This window comes from Polyodon spathula, chromosome 30, assembly GCF_017654505.1.
Source record: "Polyodon spathula isolate WHYD16114869_AA chromosome 30, ASM1765450v1, whole genome shotgun sequence".
Classification (NCBI taxonomy): domain Eukaryota; kingdom Metazoa; phylum Chordata; class Actinopteri; order Acipenseriformes; family Polyodontidae; genus Polyodon; species Polyodon spathula.
In genome coordinates, this window is record NC_054563.1 from 7,290,673 (window position 1) to 7,313,650 (window position 22,978).

A 22,978-nucleotide genomic window follows, 5' to 3' on the forward strand; every position below is an offset into this window, starting at 1 on the left:
TTGCACACCTAGATTTGGCAATATTTGACCATTCTTCTTTACAAAACTGTTTGAGCTCTGTCAAGTTCCTTGGGGAGTGTTGATGGACAGTGATGCATACTTCAAATGGGATTCAAGGTGGGCTTTCTTGAGCAATGGCTCCCTTGTTGCCATCCTACCATACAGGCCAGGTTTGTGGAGTGCTTGGGATATTGTTATCACATGCACACTTTGACCAGTCTTGGCCATAAAAGCCTGCAGCTCTTGCAAAGTTGCCATTGGCCTCTTGGTAGCCTCTCTGATCAGTCTCCTTCTTGCTCGGTAATCCAATTTGGAGGGATGGCCTCATCTAGGCAGGGTCTTGGTGGTGCCATACACCTTCCACTTCTTAATAATCGTTTTGACTGTGCTCCAAGGGATATTCAAGGCCTTTGATATTGTTTTATACCCATCCCCTGATCTGTGCCTTTCAACTACTTTGTCCCGGAGTTCTTTTGAAAGCGCTTTGGTGCTCATGGTTGAGTCTTTGCTTTGAAATGCACTACCCAGCAGAGGAAACCTACAGGAACTGCTGAATTTATCCTGAAAACACATGAATCACTACAATTTAACACAGGTGGAGGCCACTTAACTTGGTGTGTGATTTTGAATGTGATTGGTTACACCTGAGCTAATTTATGATTGCAATTACAAGGAGGGTAGACACTTATCCAACCAAGCTATTTCAGTTATTATTTTCAATTAATTTTATACAAATTTCTAGAATATTTTTTATCACTTAAAAGTTGTTGGGTAGGAGGCTATAAGGCAATAAAAAGTGAAAATTTTAAAAGGGGGTGCCGACTTTCTATACACACTGATTATATATATTTGTTTGTATTATATGTTTGTTATATATGTTTGTTACGTTACACACACACAGAATATTGACAAAAACAAAGCACATGTCAAGATTTTATATATATAGTATGTATGATACTGCAATATAATAATTACCATAAACGAATTAATGTTTTCTTTGAAACGATTTGTTGTCCTTTGACTTCGGTGCCATTTTTTTTTTCACCTACCTAGTTCGTCCATTGCAGTTTGAAGTCTCTTTTTAAACTGGGCTTTCTTTTAAAATTCTTCTGTGAAAAGCAATGAAGTTGTCAAGTTTCCACATTCCTTTCATTCTGCTTCAGACGTGGACTGCTGGTTTCAGATATCTTAGCTATACACAAAACTGCGGTTTCAAGATATCGTCATTTAACTACAGTTGATTAAAAAACATGTTGTTGTAACCTCTCTAAACTACGTTTAGAGACGAACAATGCCGGTGCCTCTGTTACCTCACCTGAGTTGTAATCTGCACACGCGTGTGAATTGACAGCCATTCGTCAGCTAAATGTTCATCTTTAAAATAATTGTTTTGGAAAGCTTTTGTGACAGGAAGAGAAACACAAAACGAAAGCACAGTGAAAATCAGGAGACGCGTTCTGGTTGCTAAGCACCATGACAACAAAAAGAACACCAGGAAAGGCTGCTGATTGAATTGATCCTTAAAAAGTCCAATTGAAAGAGAAACGCCTCTGTATATTCTTATCTGTTTAATAACCAGATACAGTATGTTTGTTATGCTAATCATTACAGTAAAACATACATTTAGTAGAGAATAAATACTAGCCTAATATAACTATATTATCTATAATTATGTGTATCCGTTTCTCTTATTTTAAAAAGATACAATACAACATACAACCATAAAGTTACGTGTGTAGTTGTATTGTCAGTGGTTTAACACTATCCTTTGACAATTAACAGGAATGTTGTTTTGTTTGTTTGTTTGTGGGTTTTTTTGGTGTTGGACAGGAGAAAGGGTTGTCAGGAAACCGAAGTATAAGGACAAACAATTGCTACATGTACTGGAGTTGCAGCAGCACGGTACTTGTTATATCAGGATCATTGTGCCCTTGTGTTTTGAGTTTAGAGTTTTGTTTACATATTTTTTTTGTCTGAAAAAAAATACGAGCGCATTTGCGACTCGCCCTACAGCTGTGTGTTGTGTATACTACCTAGTCTGTGACGTCACCCACCAAGCCATCCGTGATTATGATAGAAGAATACTTACCAACTCTCCTTTCACTAGTGAAGACGTATATAAACTTCTAAATGTAGAACTTATTTTAGTAATGGTTCATGTTAGCATGTATTGTTTTACTGTTATGGACATAACACATTTTACGTTTTTGCAATAAAAATATATCTTTCAGCAAAGTAAGAGATAAAAATAATTCTAGGATTGTTTACTGTCATCCCCTTATTCAACGTTTCACCTTTTGTTTTACTAAGGAAAATAAAATATTATATTTTCAGTCACCTTAAGTTTAACCCAAACAAATAATATTTACAGTGGCTACTGGAAAACACAACATTGTACCGATACAGTGCTTTGAACAGACATTCTTAGAAACAGTCATTACAGACATTTATACAAAATTAGCAACATCTTTGCCATCAAATGGTCTTTCTTCTTCTTCTTCTTCTTCCCTTGAGTCAGTTTTAAAAATCAAGGTAGGTGTGTTTTCAGCTTTAGCTTGTTGATTCTTCCGCAATGGCAGGGTGAGTAGATTCAAGCAATGATGTTCTCGGGCCCATGTTACAAGGCACAGAATTGAAAACCTCTTCATCTATTGATCCTGTAAAACATAAACGTAACAAATGAGCCACAATCAACTATTATTTATTTATTTATTTATTTATTTATTACCAGCAGACAATACTGTTTTACACTTACTGGAAAACTGTAGCTAGCATTCTCAGAAGCCCAGATTCTAATAAAATGTCTGGTAGTGCTTTAGATTACAAGGTGCTTCCATAGTAAGACCATGGCATAGCTCACTGCAGTTACCACATGGCTATGTATGCCCCATACTCTAAAGTGCTACCCAATGCCTTTGTTTTAATATACATGTAACATAAGGGCATTGGTGTGATGTACATAAGTGTGTTGTGTTAGATCTTAATTAGTCAATTGGGTTACGTATGCATCAGTAGCATGTTACTATTTTTCTGTTTTGCATGTTTTCTGCTAACAGGACCTTAATGTTAGCAGCTTCTCCAAAATGTGTCAGGAGACACATTTGGTGATTCTACCTCTTACTGTTCTTGTTCTTGATGTTATCACTTATTTTTAAAGAATGAAATTAGTAGTGTACCCATTGAGAAAAGGCTCATTTTGCGATCTGGCATACTGCTTCGTCTGATGTAAGGCTCGCTGATTTTGTCCAGGAACATTTTCACTTTTTTCCTCTTCTCTTCATTGGCAGAAAACAGATTCAAAACCCTTCCATTTACTTCAGCCTTCCTTTTGCTAAACCCGAACATATATGAAATGTCAAATAAAGCGTCAGCTTTGAACTCGAAGGAAATTGACAGGCCTTCTCCATCTGTGTCATAATTGACAGTTGAGAAGAACTGCTTGATGGCCCTTTGGAAGTCAAACTGAAAAAAAATAAAAATAAAGTACACCAAAAGTGAGCCCCTTTTGCTTAAAGAGTGCTTAAAGCCATTGCCACACAGATCCCCATAAAAGGATCAAAAAGGGAAGAAGCACTCACGCCATGTCTCACAAAGATTTGTACAGTACAGTATTCTGGGTTGTCAAAAAATGATTGCTTTTGTATAACACCAATGGTAAGGTTATTGCAACACAGCAATATTGTAATTCTCACAACCATCACAGAGGGCAGCGGTGCATACCGTAAAACTGCAATTAAATGCCTCTGGCGTTTATGTACAATATTTGCCAGCAGACCTGGCGCGTACTGGAGACCATCGATTATATGAGACCGGCGTTTATATTAGATCATTCGCTTCACATGCTTCATGCGGTCATTGAGAAGCCGCTAACACACATGTAGCAACATTCCAGCAACTATGTTAAAAGGTTGTGTGTCAGTGGGAACTAAGTAACAGTTTTGTTTTATAACAACATTACATTGTATTGCACACCCTCAAGTATAAAGCGAAAGTATTATTAAGGTATTTTTATACGCACCCGTTAACAAGGATACGGTATGCAAAACGTTGGAAAATGAACAAGCAGAAGTTCGAATTTGGATTTAAAAATGGAATTAGATCTACCATTGTTAATAATAATAATAATAATAATAATAATAATAATAATAATATATAATAATAATAATAATAATACAAACTTCTAAAATGTTTTTAAAAATGAACAACAAAAGCAATAAGTATTAATATCAAAATAATGTATTGTTTAATCTCAAACTTGTACATTGTTAATACAACAAAACACGTTAAAATACACCAAGAGTTTTGTATCTGGCCTACTTTCAGCACCTTTAAAATTACCAAAACTTGTAATAAGGTAATAACTGCATTAAACAAATATGCATTACATATTTCAAATGAAAATTACGTTTTCTATATTATTTATTAATCCCGAGAGTCACCTTCATCGCTGTCACTTATTAGCAGTTCATTACACTCAAGCTGCGCCTCGTTTTCCCCAGCTTCAACGGCAATAACACAGACCCGGTGCTTAATACAACACAGTGTTTACAGTATTTGCCTGCAGACCCGGCGCGTATTGGAAACAGGTGATTAACTGAGGCAATTATTTGAAGTTTTACGGTATGTTTTTTAACAAGTGTTTTTAACCAAGACTCACCTGAAGACTGTAACTTTCTCCCCAAACCGATGTTATGGCACTGTTCATACCTTTCTCAATCTCAGCTCGTATGTTGGGATGGCGTGTGTTTACAATGACTGCAAATGTTTTGTCTAAAATATAAATGTAACATTTATTACTGTTAAAAAATGTAAAATAAAAATATTGATATTGTCTAGTCACTTCTGTTGTCCCTTATTTTTCTACATAATGCATTTCTATTGATTTTTTTAATCTTCACAGTATTTAGTCCCTATGCAGTGATACTGCAAGTAAAAATTGATCTGCCACCATTACAAATATAACATGGAGCAGATTTATATGTATAAACATATAGCTTTGACCATCATTTTCGAGAAATTTCTAAAGTAAACTTTTTTAATCAAATACACTACTTAGTGGCACCAAAAATATTCAGACAGTTACCATAAGTTTAAACATTTATACCCTACTGCAACTACATACGTGTTTCACCCTGTTTGGGGCTCATCGGCAGCTGTAGTTCCTGCAAAACGCTAAGAATGTAGAAGCCTTTTGGTCACTTTCACGTGATTTGATTGGCTCTTGTAATGCTACAACGTGCATCTGCCGATTACCCATAACTCTATAGTTGCTGCTTTCTGCCACCTTAACTCAAATGTGCCACTTAAATAAGTGGCGACTTCAGCAGGTCAGTTACTGTAAGTAACAGGTTGAAGCCAGGTGTATCAGGGCAGAGGCAATCAGCTGCCACGCACACTGAAAGTGAGTGTCTGAACCGCAGCCTGAGCCCTTCCACTGCTTTAAACCTCATCTCATCAACAGGGGTCAGAATCTTCAAATAGGTTTTTCACAGGTTTCAAGTACTTGCAATGATGACCTAACATGGTATGGTAACATGGAAAATGCTAATATACTCCACTTCAAATGCATTTACTAAAATCAACTACAAAATAGTTAAAAAAAAAAAAAAAAAAAAAAGATTTTTTGAAGTGCAAGAGCAGTTGAATGAATACAAATGAGCTTTAAAAGAACAGCCCTCAAAACAGTGGTTTTGTGAGTACGGTTCAAAAATTCCCACAGATGGGTTAAGCCACAGCAGGATTTTTAGAGCATTTTACAGCACTAGGGAATCCACCTGATTGTACACTTATGTTAGGATAATCCCAGGATAGCCACGGTGACTGAAACAATCCCAGTTCTAAAAAATGCTCCAATGTCTCACTGACTGCTTATTATGAACAAATGGGTTATTCTGAATTCTACATTTTGTATATACACTTAAAACACATTGAATTCACCTCTTGGGGACTCTTGATTTGTCTTCCTTGCTTTGGTGAAGAGTACAATAGGGCTAGTCAACAAGGTTTCTCTGTAGTCTTTATAATCTGCATGGCCTTTCAGCTGATTTGACCTGTAAGAAAACAAATTACAGTGGCTTGGTTTACATGTAACTAAAATAAATCTCACCTTTCTGGCACACTATTTTGATAGTGCCGTTCGGCAGTTTAGGTTTACGTGTAGTTTTCTTTTAGGAAGAGAAATTCTCCTTCACAATTCAAATGGCCAAATTAATATTAAAATATGGGAGGTTGTACTTCAATATATCTGTCAGTGTTCCAGTTTCCCATTTGATGTCATGCAACTTTCTTAAAATGGCTTTACATGAAGTTTTTAGGTTGTCTCAAAGAATAGCAAGTTCAGCCTGCCTTATTTGGCCACCAAAAACGTAATAAAAAAATCAAACAAAACAAAAAACCCGGACATATTGCTACACAAGACAATACAACAAACAGATACCAACATTCCACAGCAGAGGGCGCTGCACCACAGGCAGGATTACAGGGACGGGGGAAGGACCTTCTTTAATGTGTCGATCTAGATTTGCACACACTGTACTCCTTCCTTTTGAGAAGTAATATCAATATTCAATACTTTGAAAATATGGGAGAATAGTCTTGCGTATTTATTTGTTTGCATTAATAAACAAAAATGACTTGATCCCTAAGATGTTTTTGTAAAGCAATACAATTTTTAATCTTTGGACTGAAGCAGCAAAATGCTCAGTTATATACAAAGCAATGTTGTTGTTCCAGTTTGGGTAAAGTCAAATAAATGAAGTTGCAGACACTGTCATTCAAACTAAACAGGTCAAACAGGTACTTTTGAAAGTCATATGAAAACTTTGTTGAGAAGTTCATTGTGAAGCTATTTTTTTCCCCACATGCTGCTTGTTTTAAATACTGATAAAAAGGTATAGATCAAACGCAAGTAGCCTATATGATAGTGTTTACATTTATTTTTACAATCCATAAATATTAAATTAAGAGCTGACAAGTGTTTTTGTTGACTTCTTGTTAAATGAATCAGTATCTATTTACAAACTTCAACCTTTTTCACATATCCCACTGTATCATGATTTTAAGCATACAGCTCAAAACAGTGAACGTACAAATTCATCTTTCTAATAAACTGGAATAATGTATCTCTAAACAAAATTGTGTAGCCAAGGAGAACAGTCATTATCATGCCACTTCAGGAATTACACCTAAAAGAAATAGTATATATTTTTGGAACACAGTTAACTTTGTATTGGGCAATGCTCGAGTAGCATCAAAACACACACAATGAAGCAAGGAGTCAGAACATTATATTAAAACCAAAAGTTAACTCAAAACCATTTAAAACAAATACCAGACAAATGTTCCCCCAAAAGAAGCAATACAGTCTTCATTAATTCCATCAACCACAATAAAAATACAAACAGTTAGTACTTTGTAAAGGGATTTTTTAAAAGAAATAATGACTGAAAAGTAATACATGCGTGGCTCATCACTGAATAATAATGAGGCAGACACAGAGCCTTGGGTGTTGACACGCCACACAGGCGCGCAGATTCAATATCAACACTGAGGTGCTGCCTCTAGGGTGCCAGCAATGATTTAATAAAGAAAACAAAACAACGTTAAAAATAAAAGTTTGCCACACACGGCGAGTGCCAGTCTCACTAAAAGAGACGCCCTGCTCCGGGAACTTACTACACTACAAAAACCCTCTCTATACTGGTTGGAATCAACCTATCCTAAACTAACCTACTCCTGTTGCTCCCGAAGTCCCTGCCTTCCAGTGACTCCGGGTCATTGCGATGGTCCAATCCGGACCTCATAATCAACTTTGACCATGACCCTCAGCCAATCCATACCTCTTGATCAGCTCATCGCCGGGCAAGCTTACCTGCTCAATTGGTTGCCTGGCAACGCGTCTCTTGTTATGAGTCACAGCTGCACAATCTGAACAAGAACCAGCAACAGGGTTCTCCCTGTCACACACCCTACCCCTTAGAAGTGGTACAGCCTACAGTACAATGTGAAGCAAGAAAGTATTGCATAGGTTATTGATGTATACTTGCTTTGATTATATAGATTTCAGAACTATTAGTTGTGTTCACAAGCTGCTAGACCTTAGCATTGTGTCAAAACAATATGCAGATTAGCAATAGCGGAATCTACATTATTTTCAGATTTTTAAGTGTGATGTTCCCTCATTTTAACAGATGGCCAGAATATATAATAATTGTATTAAATCAGGTGTAGATGCATGCTGCCTGTGTGTACCATATACTAAGGACTCAGCATTGGATATGTTGTGTTGGCTACAACTAAATAATAAAGTTTTGAGATAAAATTGTGTTTGTAGTATACATTTCACACTATATAGGAAAGTAAATGTAGGCATTGTTAATATGTACAGTTGACTGTTCAGAAATGACTACACAGGGTCCACTCTGGGCTCTGGGTTCAACTCGAATGTATTCTTGGGAGCGCTCTGCTCAACTAGTAATAAGCTCCACAAGTCTGGAGTAACAGCACTTATGAAGCGACACCAGGAAGCAGCAGCACTCCTGTCCAAAGCAGGATTTTTGAACCAGGTTTTCGTCAGTTATGCTGCCTTTATAATACCCTGCAGCACCACAATTGGATTTAATATACAACAGCAATATATAGCTGACAGGATCACTCTGTTACCTCACATTTTACATTAACATATTACTTGTAACTTATTTATTTTCTCACAGCTTTTATTTTGTTTTTTTTTATGGTGTCAATAGAAAAAAAAATACACTGCCACTCGACTGCCAATATTAAAAACAATGATAATGACATCCAACTGTCCATAGAAAAATATGTTATTATTATTACAGTGCTCCCCCTTTATGCTGCAGAAAAGGTTATAAGGTGGTACGGTCATGGCTCCCATTTTCCCCATAATGCCATAACACTGGTATTCTCATTAGGCGGAACACAAACAGCACAGTCTCTTAACTTTGGCTCCCAACTACAGCGTTATAAAGGGGTAGCTCTGTATTATTAATGTTATTATTATTATTGGCGAGTTGAAACCAGTTCAGAATTCAAAGTTATCCTGTAGCGCCTCCCACCATCTAGTGTCCTTACTGGGTCATTACAGTAAACGAGATGGTTGGATATATGTTATATGGTGAAACAGAAAATTCTTTTGGCCTTTCCAGAGCAATTTTCTACTCCAAAGTATGCTGTTTAAATATTATTATTATTATTATTATTATTATTATTATTATTATTATTATTATTATTATTATTATTATTATTAATTGTAAGTTACTAGCCTTGTGAAATTTAAGGCTGTCCTCTTATTTCTTAAACCAAATCTACTAGCATTAAAAACATAATCTCTTTTAATGTGTTGTTAGCTTGTTTGCACAGTTAGGACACAACCAAGGAAATCTGGTGTCTCATTTCATAAGCTTTGTGCTTGTAAAACAAGCTTGTCTTTTGTTGAAAAACACTGGACAGTCTTTAAGAGGTTGTATAGCAGCAGTATGAAGCATGCCCTGGCTGCAGGAACAGACAAAACACAAGCATGTTTATATCATTCAGCTGAAAGCTTGCTTTCATCAAAACAGCCACCTTTACCTCTGCAAAATGTAGGCATTTAAGGCATTGCAGCAATTCATTTCTCAAAAGTAATCTTGTTTTACTGAATTTCAAAATGTCTTGCGTGGCATCACTGGTCTCACTTTTCTCTCAATTTCATCCCACTGCAGCTCACTCGATGATAAATTAGTGGACTGCTGGCCAAACCATGTTTTGGAGAAAAATCTGCTGTTCACTGCTTTCAAAGTTCTTAAGATTGACCCCACCTTTAAGCCGGATGCCTGAAGGTATTGCATGTCTTTGTAAAATATTGTTTGAAATATTGTCAGTGCATGAAATACAGTATGTAGGATACATCATGATACTGACAGCTGGGTCTGGCAATGTTTATACACGTACAGTGCATGTATTGTGTCTGTTCAAAACCTTTTGCTTGTCACACAATGCACTGTATAAAGTACTTTTAAGAAACAGGTATTTCACTTCTTCACTAACCATGTGGATACTTTGTACTTTGTTTTTGTTCACATAAACACTTAAAAAACACCAAAACACCAATTTGGATAGGACCAATTACTGGACTACCTTCACAAGGGTTCACCTCTGTTGGTTAAGAGGCACCTGTGAGAGACCCTTTCCCTCCAGGTCATATTCTGGACAATTTTCTCTTTACAACAAACACTCACAAGCAAAATGCTCTTCCGAAGGTCAGCTGGCTGCACTATACAAATAGACAATGGTGTTACCATGCATGGTGTGTTCTGGTAATATTTACCATTTAGATCTTCGATCGTACTGCCATGTTTGAGATGTAAAGGGTAAAGATTACATAACATAAGAACACCAAGCACAATTCAGTAGATTTTAAAAGTCGGTTTGTTTACACAAGTCTGAGATCTGAGGACCATATAAAATGCAGACTGCAGGACATCAATGTTCTCATCGAAGGACCTTCAAATAACAAAAGTATTACGTAATACAGAATAAATGTGAGTGTGGTGGTGTAATGATTGGGCACTCTGGATAAAAAGAGAAAAAAAGATTCACATGCATCTCATGGGGAACAAGTGTAACGTGGTGCTCAATTGAGAACCATGTCTAAAATATTCAATCCACTACCATCATTGTGCCAGAGGTACATGCATCTCCAAAAGCCACCAAAATGTGCCAGTCCTTTTCTAGAAACAGCTATAAAAGTAACAGCTGCTATTAACATGATTATTTTCTATCTACATTTGTGTCTTTGAAACGACAAGTGTTAATAGCATTCTTGTCTATTGCCACATTTTTAAATGTCTCAGATAAGCAAGGGTGTGCCGGAGTGAGTCACAGGCTGGGTGTATGGGACTGAACACGTCTGTTAAACGTTTGTTAACAAGTCTGTTAAACTGTAACATTACAGTTGAGACTTCTGGGATAGGTCATAAAACACACCCACTGAATGATCTACTGAATTAACTATATACAGTAATGGTAACACATGCACACAAACTGTTGCGCTAATTAATACCTTCACAAATCTTAAAAAAAAAAAAAAAAAAAAGAAAAGAATGGCTTGCTAAAAACTAATTCAATAATACCTCCTCTCTCTCTCTCTCTCTCTCTCTCTCTCTCTCTCTCTCTCTCTCTCTCTCTCTCTATATATATATATATATATATATATATATATATATATATATATATATATATATATAAAGAATAATAAAGTAATAACAAAATAGAATGGCTATATATTTAATATATCGTACCTATGTCTTGTTTCCAGTGTACTATTTGTACAACAAACAGAAGAGTAATAATAGTGTAATAAACGTTTTATAGAGCAGCAGAAGTGTTTGGGTGAGGTTTCGAATAATTATGAACCAAGGTCGTAGCCGGGGGTGCCCGGGGCACTGGCCTCGGTTAAAATCACACTAATAATTATTTACTTAGGCTCTTTACACGCTGGTTTGTCAGAAAATAAAATGCATTTCATTTCCTCGTCATATTTATATATCAATATATGCATACGGGTTGGGGTAAGTGCTTTCGTGATTTTTTAAAATTATTTTTATGGTTGGCTGTGGCCCTGCTAACATATTTCCATAAACACTGTATAGCCTAAAAAAGAAAGACTAGCATATTTCTTACCTCTCGATGTAGTTCCTGATGGTATACGTTTCTGTCCCTGCCTCCACTTTTCCATCACAGAAAACACTGTAACCCCCTAGCTGGTTATGAACTGTGATGGTGTTGTCATTCTTCTGGAAATATGGGATCTGCAGCTCGAATAGGAGCTCCACAGGCAGCACTGCAATTTCGCAGTTACAGGTTGTCAAGGTATGCAATTCCCCGGACGAAATGGAGACGATACCAGAAGATACCGTTCTAGATACTCCGCTTCTATTGCCTTTGAAAGACATCTTTACAAACAGAATCAAACTGCAAGATGCTGTTTTAGTGGTCAAGGGACGAAAATGTTTTCAGGCGCTCCTTTTAATACTTGAAGTGTTCACATGCTTATGTTGGAGGCTGGCCAGTTCTTCATAAAAATTCTCGCTGAACAAGATTCATAAACTAGCTGAAGCGCATCACCGCTGCTTTTCACACGCCTTGTTTTTTTAACCTTTGGAATTTTAAATACGTACGCCGAAAACAATCCCTTCGAACAGCATCATATCAGTAAACAGCGTAATATTAATACGTACATGTACCATATTTTCTAAGACCTGTTAAAATAAGTAAAACCAGATACATTTTTGGTCTATGTAAACGGGATAATAAAAAGCAGCAAAGTAATACGCGTATATATATATATATATATATATATGATATATATATATATATATATATATATATATTATATATATATATATATATATATATATATATATGTACTTCTAATCATGCATACAACGCGCGCGTGTGTGTATAGAGAATTAAGGTACATAATCAGGTAGTAAAAAGCCACCTAGGAGTTCCTTGACATCACAACTCTTGACACCTTGACCTCTTGAGATGAACTCCGAGGTGGCTTTTTACTAGCTGATTTATGTATAGTAGCTTGTACTTTATTTTGTATTAATACCAGCACAAAAAACCCCAAAAACACACATAGATAAAGTGAAACAAATCTTTTCTTTACCAATAATCACAAACTACTTTTAAAATAAATAAATAAGTAATAAAGCTGTCAGTTAGTATCTTGGCTTTTTCTTTTGGCTAACATCAGGCATAACATTTTACGCTGACTTTTGAGTTATTAAAAATGCAGTTACCCCCAAAAATGCTCTGAAGGCTGAGTTTCATGTGAATGACCTTTGGGTGGCGCTGCATCAGAGACTACCGGTCGCAGTTCACAAAAAAAGAAAAGGCAGAACACGACCGTCCAGTGAGTTTACCTTCGCTCTGCAGCCGCTGTTGACGGGATGGTTTTGTGCGACCTCAGTACGCCCACTGTGGTAGGTGTTTTTTTCTTTTTCTTCTGTCTGTCTCTCTCCCTTCGCTAGGTCTGTGACTGCACTAACCCACTACAGGGTTAGTGCAGTCGACTTTCCACCCATACACGTCATGCAGGAGGAAATTGCCTCTGCAGGACAAATACACCCGGTGTGTGGGGTAACTGGGCATCGAGCATGCGCCTACTGCCTTGGCAGATAGGTCATCCTGCTCTTTCTGCACTGGGTCCAAGGAGAGCATGCTGCAAAAAAGAATGGCGCTTTTCTCAAATGAGAATCCTGCAGCCTTCCCACCTTTCGAGTCCTATGCAGAGCATTTCTTGTGCGCTGGTTCTACAGCGCCCCCAGGCGAGGGATGTTGCCGAGTTAAAGGACCTAATGGCCCAAATACTCGAGCACTTGAGCAGGCAGCAGATCCCCCCTGCGCCTGCCCGAGCTGCACCAGCGCCTGCCCCAGAGCATACCCGGCTTCACCAGTGGTTGCTGTAGAGGTTGACCAACAGGACACGGTAATGAGTATGGAGGAACAGGATGCGCTCTCCCTAGCAGCTTCCTGGGATGAGGAGTCCTTCTTGCGGACATAGATTCAGGACCCAGACCTGACTCAGGTAAAGGAAATCTAAATAAACCAGTCATATGCTTTGCAGTCATCCGTTGATAGGCACAATCTCCCTTTCCTAAAACCATGCTGACTGTCTCCCAGGATACTGTTACCATGTAGGTAATTTTCCATTTTGGATCTTATTATAGTTTCCATAAATATACATATAGTAGAAGTCAGGCTTATTGGTCTGTAGTTACCTGGTTCGGTTTTGTCTCTCTTTTTTGGATCGGTATTACTTTTGTAATTCTCCATTTCCCAACAACAAATAAAAAAATAAATACATAAATAAAATTGTAATCATTCACAATCCCTTGTTTAGGTGCCCCAAATGTGTTAAAATTAAAAATAAAGGTAGAGAGACTCAATTATTAATTTGAAAATGTTACTTACAATAACTTTTTATATATGCATCCCCCACGTGCTATGTGTAGGTCTGGTGATATTTGTGAGATTCCTGGAAACTTTCCATGCATCACTAAGTCCATAATTTGGACAGTACTGGGTCCACCCATGTGCACTTCTTTACTTGGGTGGAAGTTATAGGTATTTTCGTTACTCGCCCAAAGTAGAAAATGTTCCTCAAAGGGATGTCTGGGTGGCTGACTGGTAAAGGCAGTCTAGAAAGTTTAGGTGCCCCAAAGGTTTTTAAATTAAAAAATAAAAGATAGAGAAACTTAATTATTAATTTGAAAATGTTACTTACTTTTTATATATGCATCCCCACATGCTATGTGTACTAATAACCACAGAACTGCCCCACACCCCCTTATAAAAAATGTTTTTCTTTTTTTTTTTTTTTTTTTGTAAAGAGTAGCCTTTTGTTACATATTGGTCCACATCCCTTAAATTGCCCCCATGCTTACCAGGCCTTTCAGAGTTAAATGCAGATATTAGCAATGACAGGTTGAACTAGATGAGGGATCATCTAGTAAAGGGACTGCCCTGCTGGAATGCACAGTGTGTCACACAGTCAGCATTTTGATTTGAATCCTGGTTGTCGAGTTGTCAGTGGCTCACCTGATAAAAGCACAGCCATGTGGTTTGCAGGGCAAGTGATGTGGTTTGAAGTGGCCGGTCTTTGCTGGGGATTCTGAAGGTAGCGTTGCATTGATTCTGGCACTCCTGTGGGTTAGGGAGGCATGCTTCAGCCTCAGTGGACGACTGTGAGTGTGGGGGATGTTAACATACTACTCATGTTCGACTTTCTTTTGACCATTTGACCGTTTGACCTTCTGAGCTCTTAAGGGGCATTCGAGTGATGTACAAGTGCTATTGATTTTTAAAATATGTGACAATAGGTTCAGTTATCATAAGTGCTTAGTACTAGTCAATAAAATGCATCTTCATTAAATAATATGTCAACGACACTGCTGCAAAACTTTGTACAGTATGTTCAGTATATTACTGTGAGGTAGCAAATATGACTTGCTAATCTCATCAGCTGCATCTCCCACATCACTTGTGGTCTACAGCGACTAGAACTAACCCCTATTTTTTTCAGTCCAGTTTTTTTTTTTTTCTTGTGTAATAGAAGTCATCAGTTTCTACCATGTTTTTCTTTAGTGTAGTAAGAACGTACCATCTTTATAAAACATGTGTTTGTGGAAGTGCAAGGTGACTGAACTCTGGGAAATACCTGATTTGCTAAGAAAATCTACATAAAATGTCAGTTAGAGTCTACGAAGTTAAATGTCCAATTCATACAATGATTAATTGTGGCAGAAATTATCAAAAAATAGTTAAAGTGTCAAAGCAAAACAAAAATAGCACAAGCCACCAAACAGCAGTAGCACTATGTCTAAATTACTAAGTAATATTACCAATATTTATGTTTAATTAGAGGTTTGTTCTCATTCTAGGGGGAAGCGTTACCTGCTATGCTAAACCTATTGGTTTTCCAATAACATGTAGCCCGTCCACCTTTACGGAATGCAGGCAAGCCTGGGTTTTGCATTGTTATTGCAAAGCTCGCTTGCAGTGTGGCACCCCCGGTTCGCACCCAGCCTCTACCCTGTTACGCTTGCACTAAGTCTACCTGGCTGTAAACTGTAGGATTTGTGTGACCTGCATTGCTGCCATCTTAGAATACATCTTTGGAAATGAAGCAATAAGAATCAATTGTTTTCTAAATTAAATGAAAATTAATAAAGTGGGGCTTTCAATCGCCAATAAATAAATACGTAGAGTATATCTGAAAATGTCATTAGTCCAGTGACTCTGTAATAAAAGAGCATGCTACAGCTGTTCAACATGGTTTTAAAGAGAAGTAAATGCATGCTGCTTTTCTGACAGCAAGACCGGACAGCTGATGTAAGACTGCTCTAAAGAGTCACAAAAACAAATAATGCACCAGGAATGGGCATAGTATTTGTATCTGTAGAACTGCATTAGGGAACACCATACATTTGACATGTGTGTAATCAATTCATCCCCAGACACTTTTGATATTGACATAAAAGCCTTTTTGTCCTTGATACTGGCTGTTGTCCCTTCTAAATGTTTCTCTGCAAATCAGAACAGTCAGTTAAACACTTTACCTTGCTTTTACAGTGTTGTGTTTTACAATGCATTCACATGCATAACAAAAATTGACCATGTTTGATGCTTCACTGTCTACCTCAGCATATTTTATAATACATTTGCCACACTGTCACTACTCTCCAACAGGTAATAGGAGAATATTCGAATATAGGGAGTCACAACACTTTAAAATAAGTGTCTGTTCATGATTGTTTCATGTGTATTAAGGACAATGTTATGAAGTCATGAAAAGTATGTAATTAACTCATGCCTGTGAATTTTGAATTCAATTGGAATTTCATTTGAAATCAGTAGGAAATTATGTGTTAGTTGCATTGGGCTTACAGACATTTATTTTAAAGTGTTACCCAATACTTGTTGGACATTTTAGAAGCTACTGTAAGAACTGGTTTCGTTTTCTTGTAAAGTCCTCCCTCACACACCTTTTTTTCCAGGTAATTATCTTCTTTCAAAACAACAATTAGATGGGTAGGAATAGTTCATGGGTAGGAACAGTTCAACTAAACCTGTAAGACTGAAAAATGAAGACTCTAGATGAGCATTATACTGAATGTCACCACTGGTGTCAGGTTACAGCATTACACCCCTAAACCATGCGTTTTTAAAATTGTATTTATGATAGTCACGCAGCTAGGGGTGGAAATACAGATTTGACCTAGATTCATCAGACCCTATTTACTTAAGTCAAACTGTTTTATTCGCCTTTACTGTAATTAAAAAAAAAAGGTTTGACTAAAACACATACTTTATGGAAGAAATTTGTTATGTGTAACAGGAGCCAAGTGCAGCAAGTTATTCAAGTGGTTTAGTATTAGACTTGATAGCCAGACTACAGTACTTCTGGACGGTTACACACACACACACACACACACACACACACTAGAACCTACGTATAGGTTGGAAATGTGTAGGTTGGAAAGAAACACGCACAACCATTCTTTCAGCTCATGTTGCAGTCTTCTTTGTCATTTCACCTGCAGGGTGACATTGTCCCCACCCTTCGATGGCTAACTTCTTGTCTGGAAACAAAACAGCTGCTATCCCAGGAAGTACAAACAGATGTCCTGAAAATGAGGATGAAAGCCAAGAACTTTCTTTAACCTAATGTAGTACAGTATATATATATATATATATATATATATATATATATATATATATATATATATATATATATATATATAATATAATGTGTGTTCTTGCAAACTGCAGATGCACATTTATTTATATAGCTAATGGAAATGCAAAACAGATATGATTAATGGGATTATTTTTATAAACTATACACTCTTTAAGGGTCTGTCTCCATGTTTGGATTCTAGTAAGACAATCCTGTTTTTATGGTTCAACTTGATTGTGGGGCTCTGCAACTTTAAATGTATGAATAAAGTAACATTGTGATACTCGGAGTGGATACAGATGTAAGACAAACAAACAAAAGAACAGTCTTCCCTTGTTGCCTGTTTCACGTTACTTCACTCCATGACACATTGTATGGATCTGGAGATGTAGGAAATAGATGTGGTCAGTCTGTATTACATCATAAAATAAAAATGCATGATCTGTTTTTATCAGATGTTTTACAGCTGCTAACAAGACTGTCTTTGTTAGTGTGACTGAAGCACAAATAGCCTAGTTTAAAAAACAGTATTGCATTTACTGTGCTGTACCATGGTTAGGCATGGTAAGCATAGTGGCAATGTTTTAAAAAACACATACATACGTCTATCATTAGCTATGTCTAACACAGTGCTATGCTTTACTATGCTTGGGTCAATTTTATAAGTTTTATTTTAAAACAATGGTTTCATGGGCCAGATTTGAAACGTTTCTCCATTCAAAGATGACTATGTTTTTTTTGTGTTTGTTTTTTGTTTTTTTCCCTGAGATATTTAGAGCAGCTGTAGTTTATATCATAAAGAAAAACTATAAAATTGAGGTTGTACATTACATTGGCTCATTGATGACATGGAAAAAATGCAATAAAAAATGTGTTGTGTCAAGATTGCAAAATAATGTACATTTTAATTATATTTTCCCACTGTCCTTAATGAGCCTCCGCAGGTACAATGCACTGCTCAGACCACACTTAAACCTGAACAGAGAGTGAACAGAGCATGAACAGGGAGCCAGTGTTGAAGACAGGTTAGTTAATACACCGTGATAGCCTTAGCTTGGTTGCTGTTTATTTAGTTTTGTTTTAATGGTTTTGTTGTTGTTATTTTGGAAATAAAAGTGTGCAAGAAGCACTAAACTGCAGTTTGTGAGTCTGGGTGTTATTTCAAGGGCACAGACCAGCTTTGATTGGGACGCCACACCACACAGATCTCCAGAATGGGGAAGAATTGTCTGTTTTTTTTGTAGAGATAATGGACAGGCTTGACTGTTCAGGTGACAGGGTAATTTACTGTACTGAAGTATGTTAATACTAAAAGGTGGTATCTGTGTGTTCAATTGCCTAGGCACTAAAACAGCTCTTATATCAGTCCCTGACTTCACAGAGTGCACAAATCAAGAAAATTCATGTTTAATTATTATTTTAACATATAACTGCAAAACACTCAATAGTAACATGTAAGGTATAGCAATACTAAAAATACTAATGATTAAACATATGTGTGCTGTAGTAAAAAAACAACAAAAAAACTTAACTCACCCCACACCCAGACACGCTTCAGCAACATGCTGTTTGCAACCTAAAAAAAGAAACTTAACCAACACCCGTAATTAACTAATTAATCAGAATTTTCTACATTTTTATTTGAGTTCTTAATGTTGCATATGGTCACACTAGGCAAATATGCAATCAAAGATGATTTTGCTCTTTACTGAGTGTGTGTGGCAAAGTGGTAAATAGTGTGCAGGTGCAGGTGATCAAAGAACAGACAGACAATTATAATCCAGGTGGAAAGGTTTGTTCTATTTAGTTTCTGTCCAGTGCCTGACGGCAAAGCAAACAATAAAGCTGGTAAGTAATACAGCAGCATGTTTTGCTTACAACCCCTGGGTTGGTCCTGGCGACAGCTCCGGAATGTGTCAGCTGTCTAATAATAACAAGCAACAATTTAGACAAGACAAACAAACATAGACGTATATTCACAATACAGGTCCTTCTGAGTTCTTTTACCAATAACCAAAATGAAGGAACAGATTACATCGCTTTGACCCCTACTTATACCGTCACTCATGACCCCTTGTGAAATGATTGTAGTCGCTCCTCCAATCCGCAGCTGCCAGATCATTTCCCTTCCAGGTCAATGAGTTAGTGCACCGAAGTCCCACCCTTTCTCTAAATGACCGACTTCCTTTTAACCCTCGGAATGAAGTGTCAGGCCAAGCAGTCCAGGGTACTCTGTTCCCATTACTTAGCGCCCTCACAGGTTGGGAGGGAGATTTACCACCAAGTCTTTCTGTCACAGTGTGGAATGAAGCAATCAAGGCACAGTTCAACTTCGCACTTGCTGCACTCTGTGCAACCCACACTTGTACATCCTCCTCCCATGCATTGCCTTCTCTTATTTTCAGTGATGAGGTGGTCCTGCCTGTCAAATTAAATATTGCCGGCCCACCGTGAGTGGGTGGTGCTCCCATGCAATGTAGCAGGTTGCCCACTTCTCGAGGCAGTGTCTTGTATCTCGTGAGACAGGTTTGAACGATCTCCCTTCTGAATTCAAGCAGAGGTTTGGCCGATCCTGCTGAGCAGGCTAATCCCTCTGATCCCAATCCTGTACTTGGCAACGTTCTTGTCCATTCTGTCGGTGCTTCCTATGTGCTTGTTATACTCTCCGAGAGAAGGGGGCTTGGCACTTGGATTGGCACCGTTGCATTGAAGGTTCCTTACATACTCTTCTTCTCCTTGTTGGAGGGAAGAGGACAGTCTGGACAAGATTTTCACAGATTGTTCCTGTTCCAGTGTAGCCTACCTCCTTGCAGGTTGAATCCTGTGAACAGGTTGTCAAATTAGAAGTGGAATGGGAGACGTCTAAATTTGTCTGGCAACTCATCAATCATCATGGCCAACTGTAAGGCAGCCTTCCAGAACAGGTTTGTGTTATACACCAGACTTTGTATCCAAACCTGACAGGTTTACTACAAAGAAACTGTTTACAACCATGGCGACCACAGTAGGCCACCAACGTCGAGCTGTTGCACAAGCTTGAAGTAAGAAAGAAATCTCTTCTTCAGCAGTTCCATTAACGGCCTGAACTTCCAAATCTTGTCTTTAGGATCCATCTTGGTGGTGTCTGCACAGTCAATGAATCTCATGATCTGGACAAAACGTTCCCTCCACATGGCTGTGCAGACCAGCTCATTCTGCACATCGCCCCCACTCTCCCAGTGCAGGCGCTTGCCAGGAAGCTGGTTATAACCACGAAGAATGAGGATTGTGTTGAAAACCTTCATTTCATATATGTTGATTTATGATATGGGCAGTTCAAAAATAACACGTACTGCGTACATTCAAAAAGTTAAAAACCTTGACTGCTGCTGGTGACATTTCACAGAAAGCGAAGTAATTTGATGCAAGAAAGAATGCATCACTGGTCTTTAGATCGTCTTGTATCCAGGTGCGGCTTAGGAACATTGTCTTCCATTTCATTGAGGCTCTCATCTCCTAGATGTTCTCCACTGGCAAGAACAACAACTGCTCCGAATCTCAGCTGCCTTCCACTTAGGTTGTCCACTAAACCTCACCGTCATCATCAGCCGAGTCGTCGTCTGACTGGACAGCTGGATCAGGGGGTCCTAGATAGACCTATTGTGCATCCTCTTCAAACACAAGTATATGAAGGGCCTTCTGCACTGTCAGCTTCCTAGAGAGAACCAGGTGAGGTGACTTACACTGTTCTGATCCCTCCTAACCCTAATGTGACCAAATGGTAATTATGCGATCAGGGAAAGAACAACAGCTGTATAAAGATTGTTTCAAGCTGTATTCATAAACAAGTTATAAAAGCAAATAAAAACGTTACACGAAGAATTTCTTGATATAATGACAACATTTTATCAGACTTGCCAAAACTATACTGCCATGTTTGGTGACCAAACTGCAACTGAGACTATCTGCTGCAGTGTGCAGCCTATGTGGTTGGGCCACCGGAGATGGAAGATGGAATCTCCAATAACAATGTCAGTACTAAGTGCTGATTACAAAACTGGAGAAATTGTTGGCAATATTGGCTGACCTAATGGACGTCATATGAGAGAGTGATACATGTGGCCACACTCGTTGTTGTGGTCAGTTGCCGTGATGCCCGGGCAGTTGGCAGTTCACTCTCTATTTGTATTATACTGAATCTGTTAAAAGTCTTTCTTCGCCCGCGTGGCTGTGGGCAGTCGACCAGCCAGGGCAGATAATTCCGCATCTGTCCACTGCAGCTGGGCAACTGCCCAATTTCTGCAATGATCCATGACACATTATATATAGCAGTGGTTCCGAATAATTTTCCTTTAAGGTCTCACTGAACTGACACATTTCAATTGAAAGCTGGTTAAACTTTTAAATCACACAATTAGGTTGTGCTGTGTGTATAATCTCCAAAGTGCTGTCAATTAAAAACAAATTGTCGTCTTTTAATCTGTAAAGAGGTGAGTTTTGCATGGCTGATGCCGATCCACATTATAAACACATAAGCATAACAATAGTGTGTAACATCTTCAGGTAGGGTTTAAAAAAAATCCCTCTTGTTACAAGTCTTCAATCTATCGATGTTGCGGTTTAAAAGTTTTGATTAATGATCGACGGTGTTTCAAAAGGATATTCAATGCCTTTGAATTTTTTTTATACTCCTCCCCTGATCTGTGCCTTTCCACAACTTTATCCCGGAGTTGTTTTGAAACCTCCTTGGTCTTCATGGTAGTATCTTTGTTTTGAATGCACTACCCAACAGGTGTATTTAATCTGAAGTCATGTGAACCACTTTTATTGCACGCAGATGGACTCCATTTAACTTACTGTGTGAATTCTGAAGGCAACTGGTTGCTCCTGAGCTTATTTAGGAGTGTCATAGCAAAGGGGGGTGGAATACTTATCTAATGAAGACTTTTCAGGTTTTTATTTTTAATTGATTTGTTTTCTCAACACTGATTCTCCATTACCACCTGTGAAAACACTGATTTTATACACCTGTGGCTGGAGCCTTAATTAATCATTTAAACATTTATTCAATTGAAATTATTCAGCCACATTCCCACTTGTGTTTGCAGGGAGGGTTTTAACCCCTTCCCTGGCACCCAATACTCCCAACACAAAACACCTCGGTCCTCTGGCAGGGCTTTCACCCTGCCATGCTGCTACACACCTACACTAATAATAATACAAAATACATTTAAATAATAACAATCACAATACAAAAATACAAATAAACAAAGGGGCATACCCCGTTACACAGCCCTACAGCACTTTGTGGGTTTGATATTGTGACACTGTGTCAACAAGCTCCCTCCCGACCTGTGAGGGCGCGATGTAACAGGAACAGTGTGCCCCCGACTGGATGGTTTGGCAGTTCATTCCAGGGTCAGTCAGAAGTTGGCCATCCAAAAAGGGGGCGAAGCCACAATACTAGAAGTCAGCGCCTTACTGCATTCGGTGATGTGTCAGTCACGGATTGGAGGAGATTCCACTCACTACCAAAGCGAACGTGACTTGAAGGTATATCAGGGGAAGGACCTGTAAAAGGAGTGCAGATATAAAATAACCATGAGTGTTTCGTGTTTTGTTTGATTTGTTGTTCTGTCATTGTTTGTCATTGTTAGACGGCAAACACTAGCCGGGAGCTGTCGCTAAAGGCCATCACCGAACTCGGACTGCATTGCACCACTGTTTCACAATTGTTACATAGCACCACCT

The 22,978-nt window shown here is 38.1% G+C and overlaps 2 protein-coding genes and 1 long non-coding RNA gene across 4 annotated transcripts in view; 1 reads left to right on the forward strand and 2 right to left on the reverse strand.

Annotated features, from left to right (window-relative positions):
• Nucleotides 1-2,153, reverse strand: part of LOC121302762 (testis-expressed protein 26-like) — an 8,558-nt gene extending 6,405 nt beyond the window's left edge. The window contains exon 1 of one of the 2 annotated variants that reach the window (XM_041232946.1): nucleotides 1,316-2,153. In XM_041232946.1, the coding sequence (XP_041088880.1) occupies nucleotides 1,316-1,355 (40 nt within the window). In that variant the 5' untranslated portion in view covers nucleotides 1,356-2,153. Of the gene's footprint in view, nucleotides 1-1,049 lie in introns of both variants that reach the window. The other variant, XM_041232947.1, reaches the window with a different exon arrangement.
• Nucleotides 2,154-2,249: 96 nt separating this feature from the next.
• Nucleotides 2,250-12,045, reverse strand: LOC121302763 (mesenteric estrogen-dependent adipogenesis protein-like). The gene is made up of 5 exons (XM_041232948.1): nucleotides 11,680-12,045; nucleotides 5,938-6,050; nucleotides 4,658-4,770; nucleotides 3,177-3,462; nucleotides 2,250-2,657 (listed from the first exon to the last, which is right to left on the reverse strand). The coding sequence occupies exons 1-5, from the start codon at nucleotides 11,949-11,951 to the stop codon at nucleotides 2,551-2,553; spliced, it is 891 nt and encodes a 296-aa protein (XP_041088882.1). The 5' UTR covers nucleotides 11,952-12,045; the 3' UTR covers nucleotides 2,250-2,550.
• On the forward strand, nucleotides 6,057-11,048 carry LOC121302764. Its single transcript, XR_005947725.1, has 2 exons — nucleotides 6,057-9,183; nucleotides 9,720-11,048. It is a non-coding gene; the product is annotated as an uncharacterized LOC121302764 (long non-coding RNA).
• Nucleotides 12,046-22,978: the final 10,933 nt, after the last annotated feature.

Excerpts from the sequence above, each read along its gene's own strand:
- LOC121302763 (XM_041232948.1), bottom strand. The coding sequence starts at position 11,951 with ATGTCTTTCAAAGGCAATAGAAGCGGAGTATCTAGAACGGTATCTTCT. Across the intron at positions 6,051-11,679 it reads ATCAGGAACTACATCGAGAG|GTCAAATCAGCTGAAAGGCC; the intron begins GTAAGAAATATG and ends GTTTTCTTACAG. Across the intron at positions 2,658-3,176 it reads AATGAGCCTTTTCTCAATGG|GATCAATAGATGAAGAGGTT; the intron begins GTACACTACTAA and ends TATGTTTTACAG.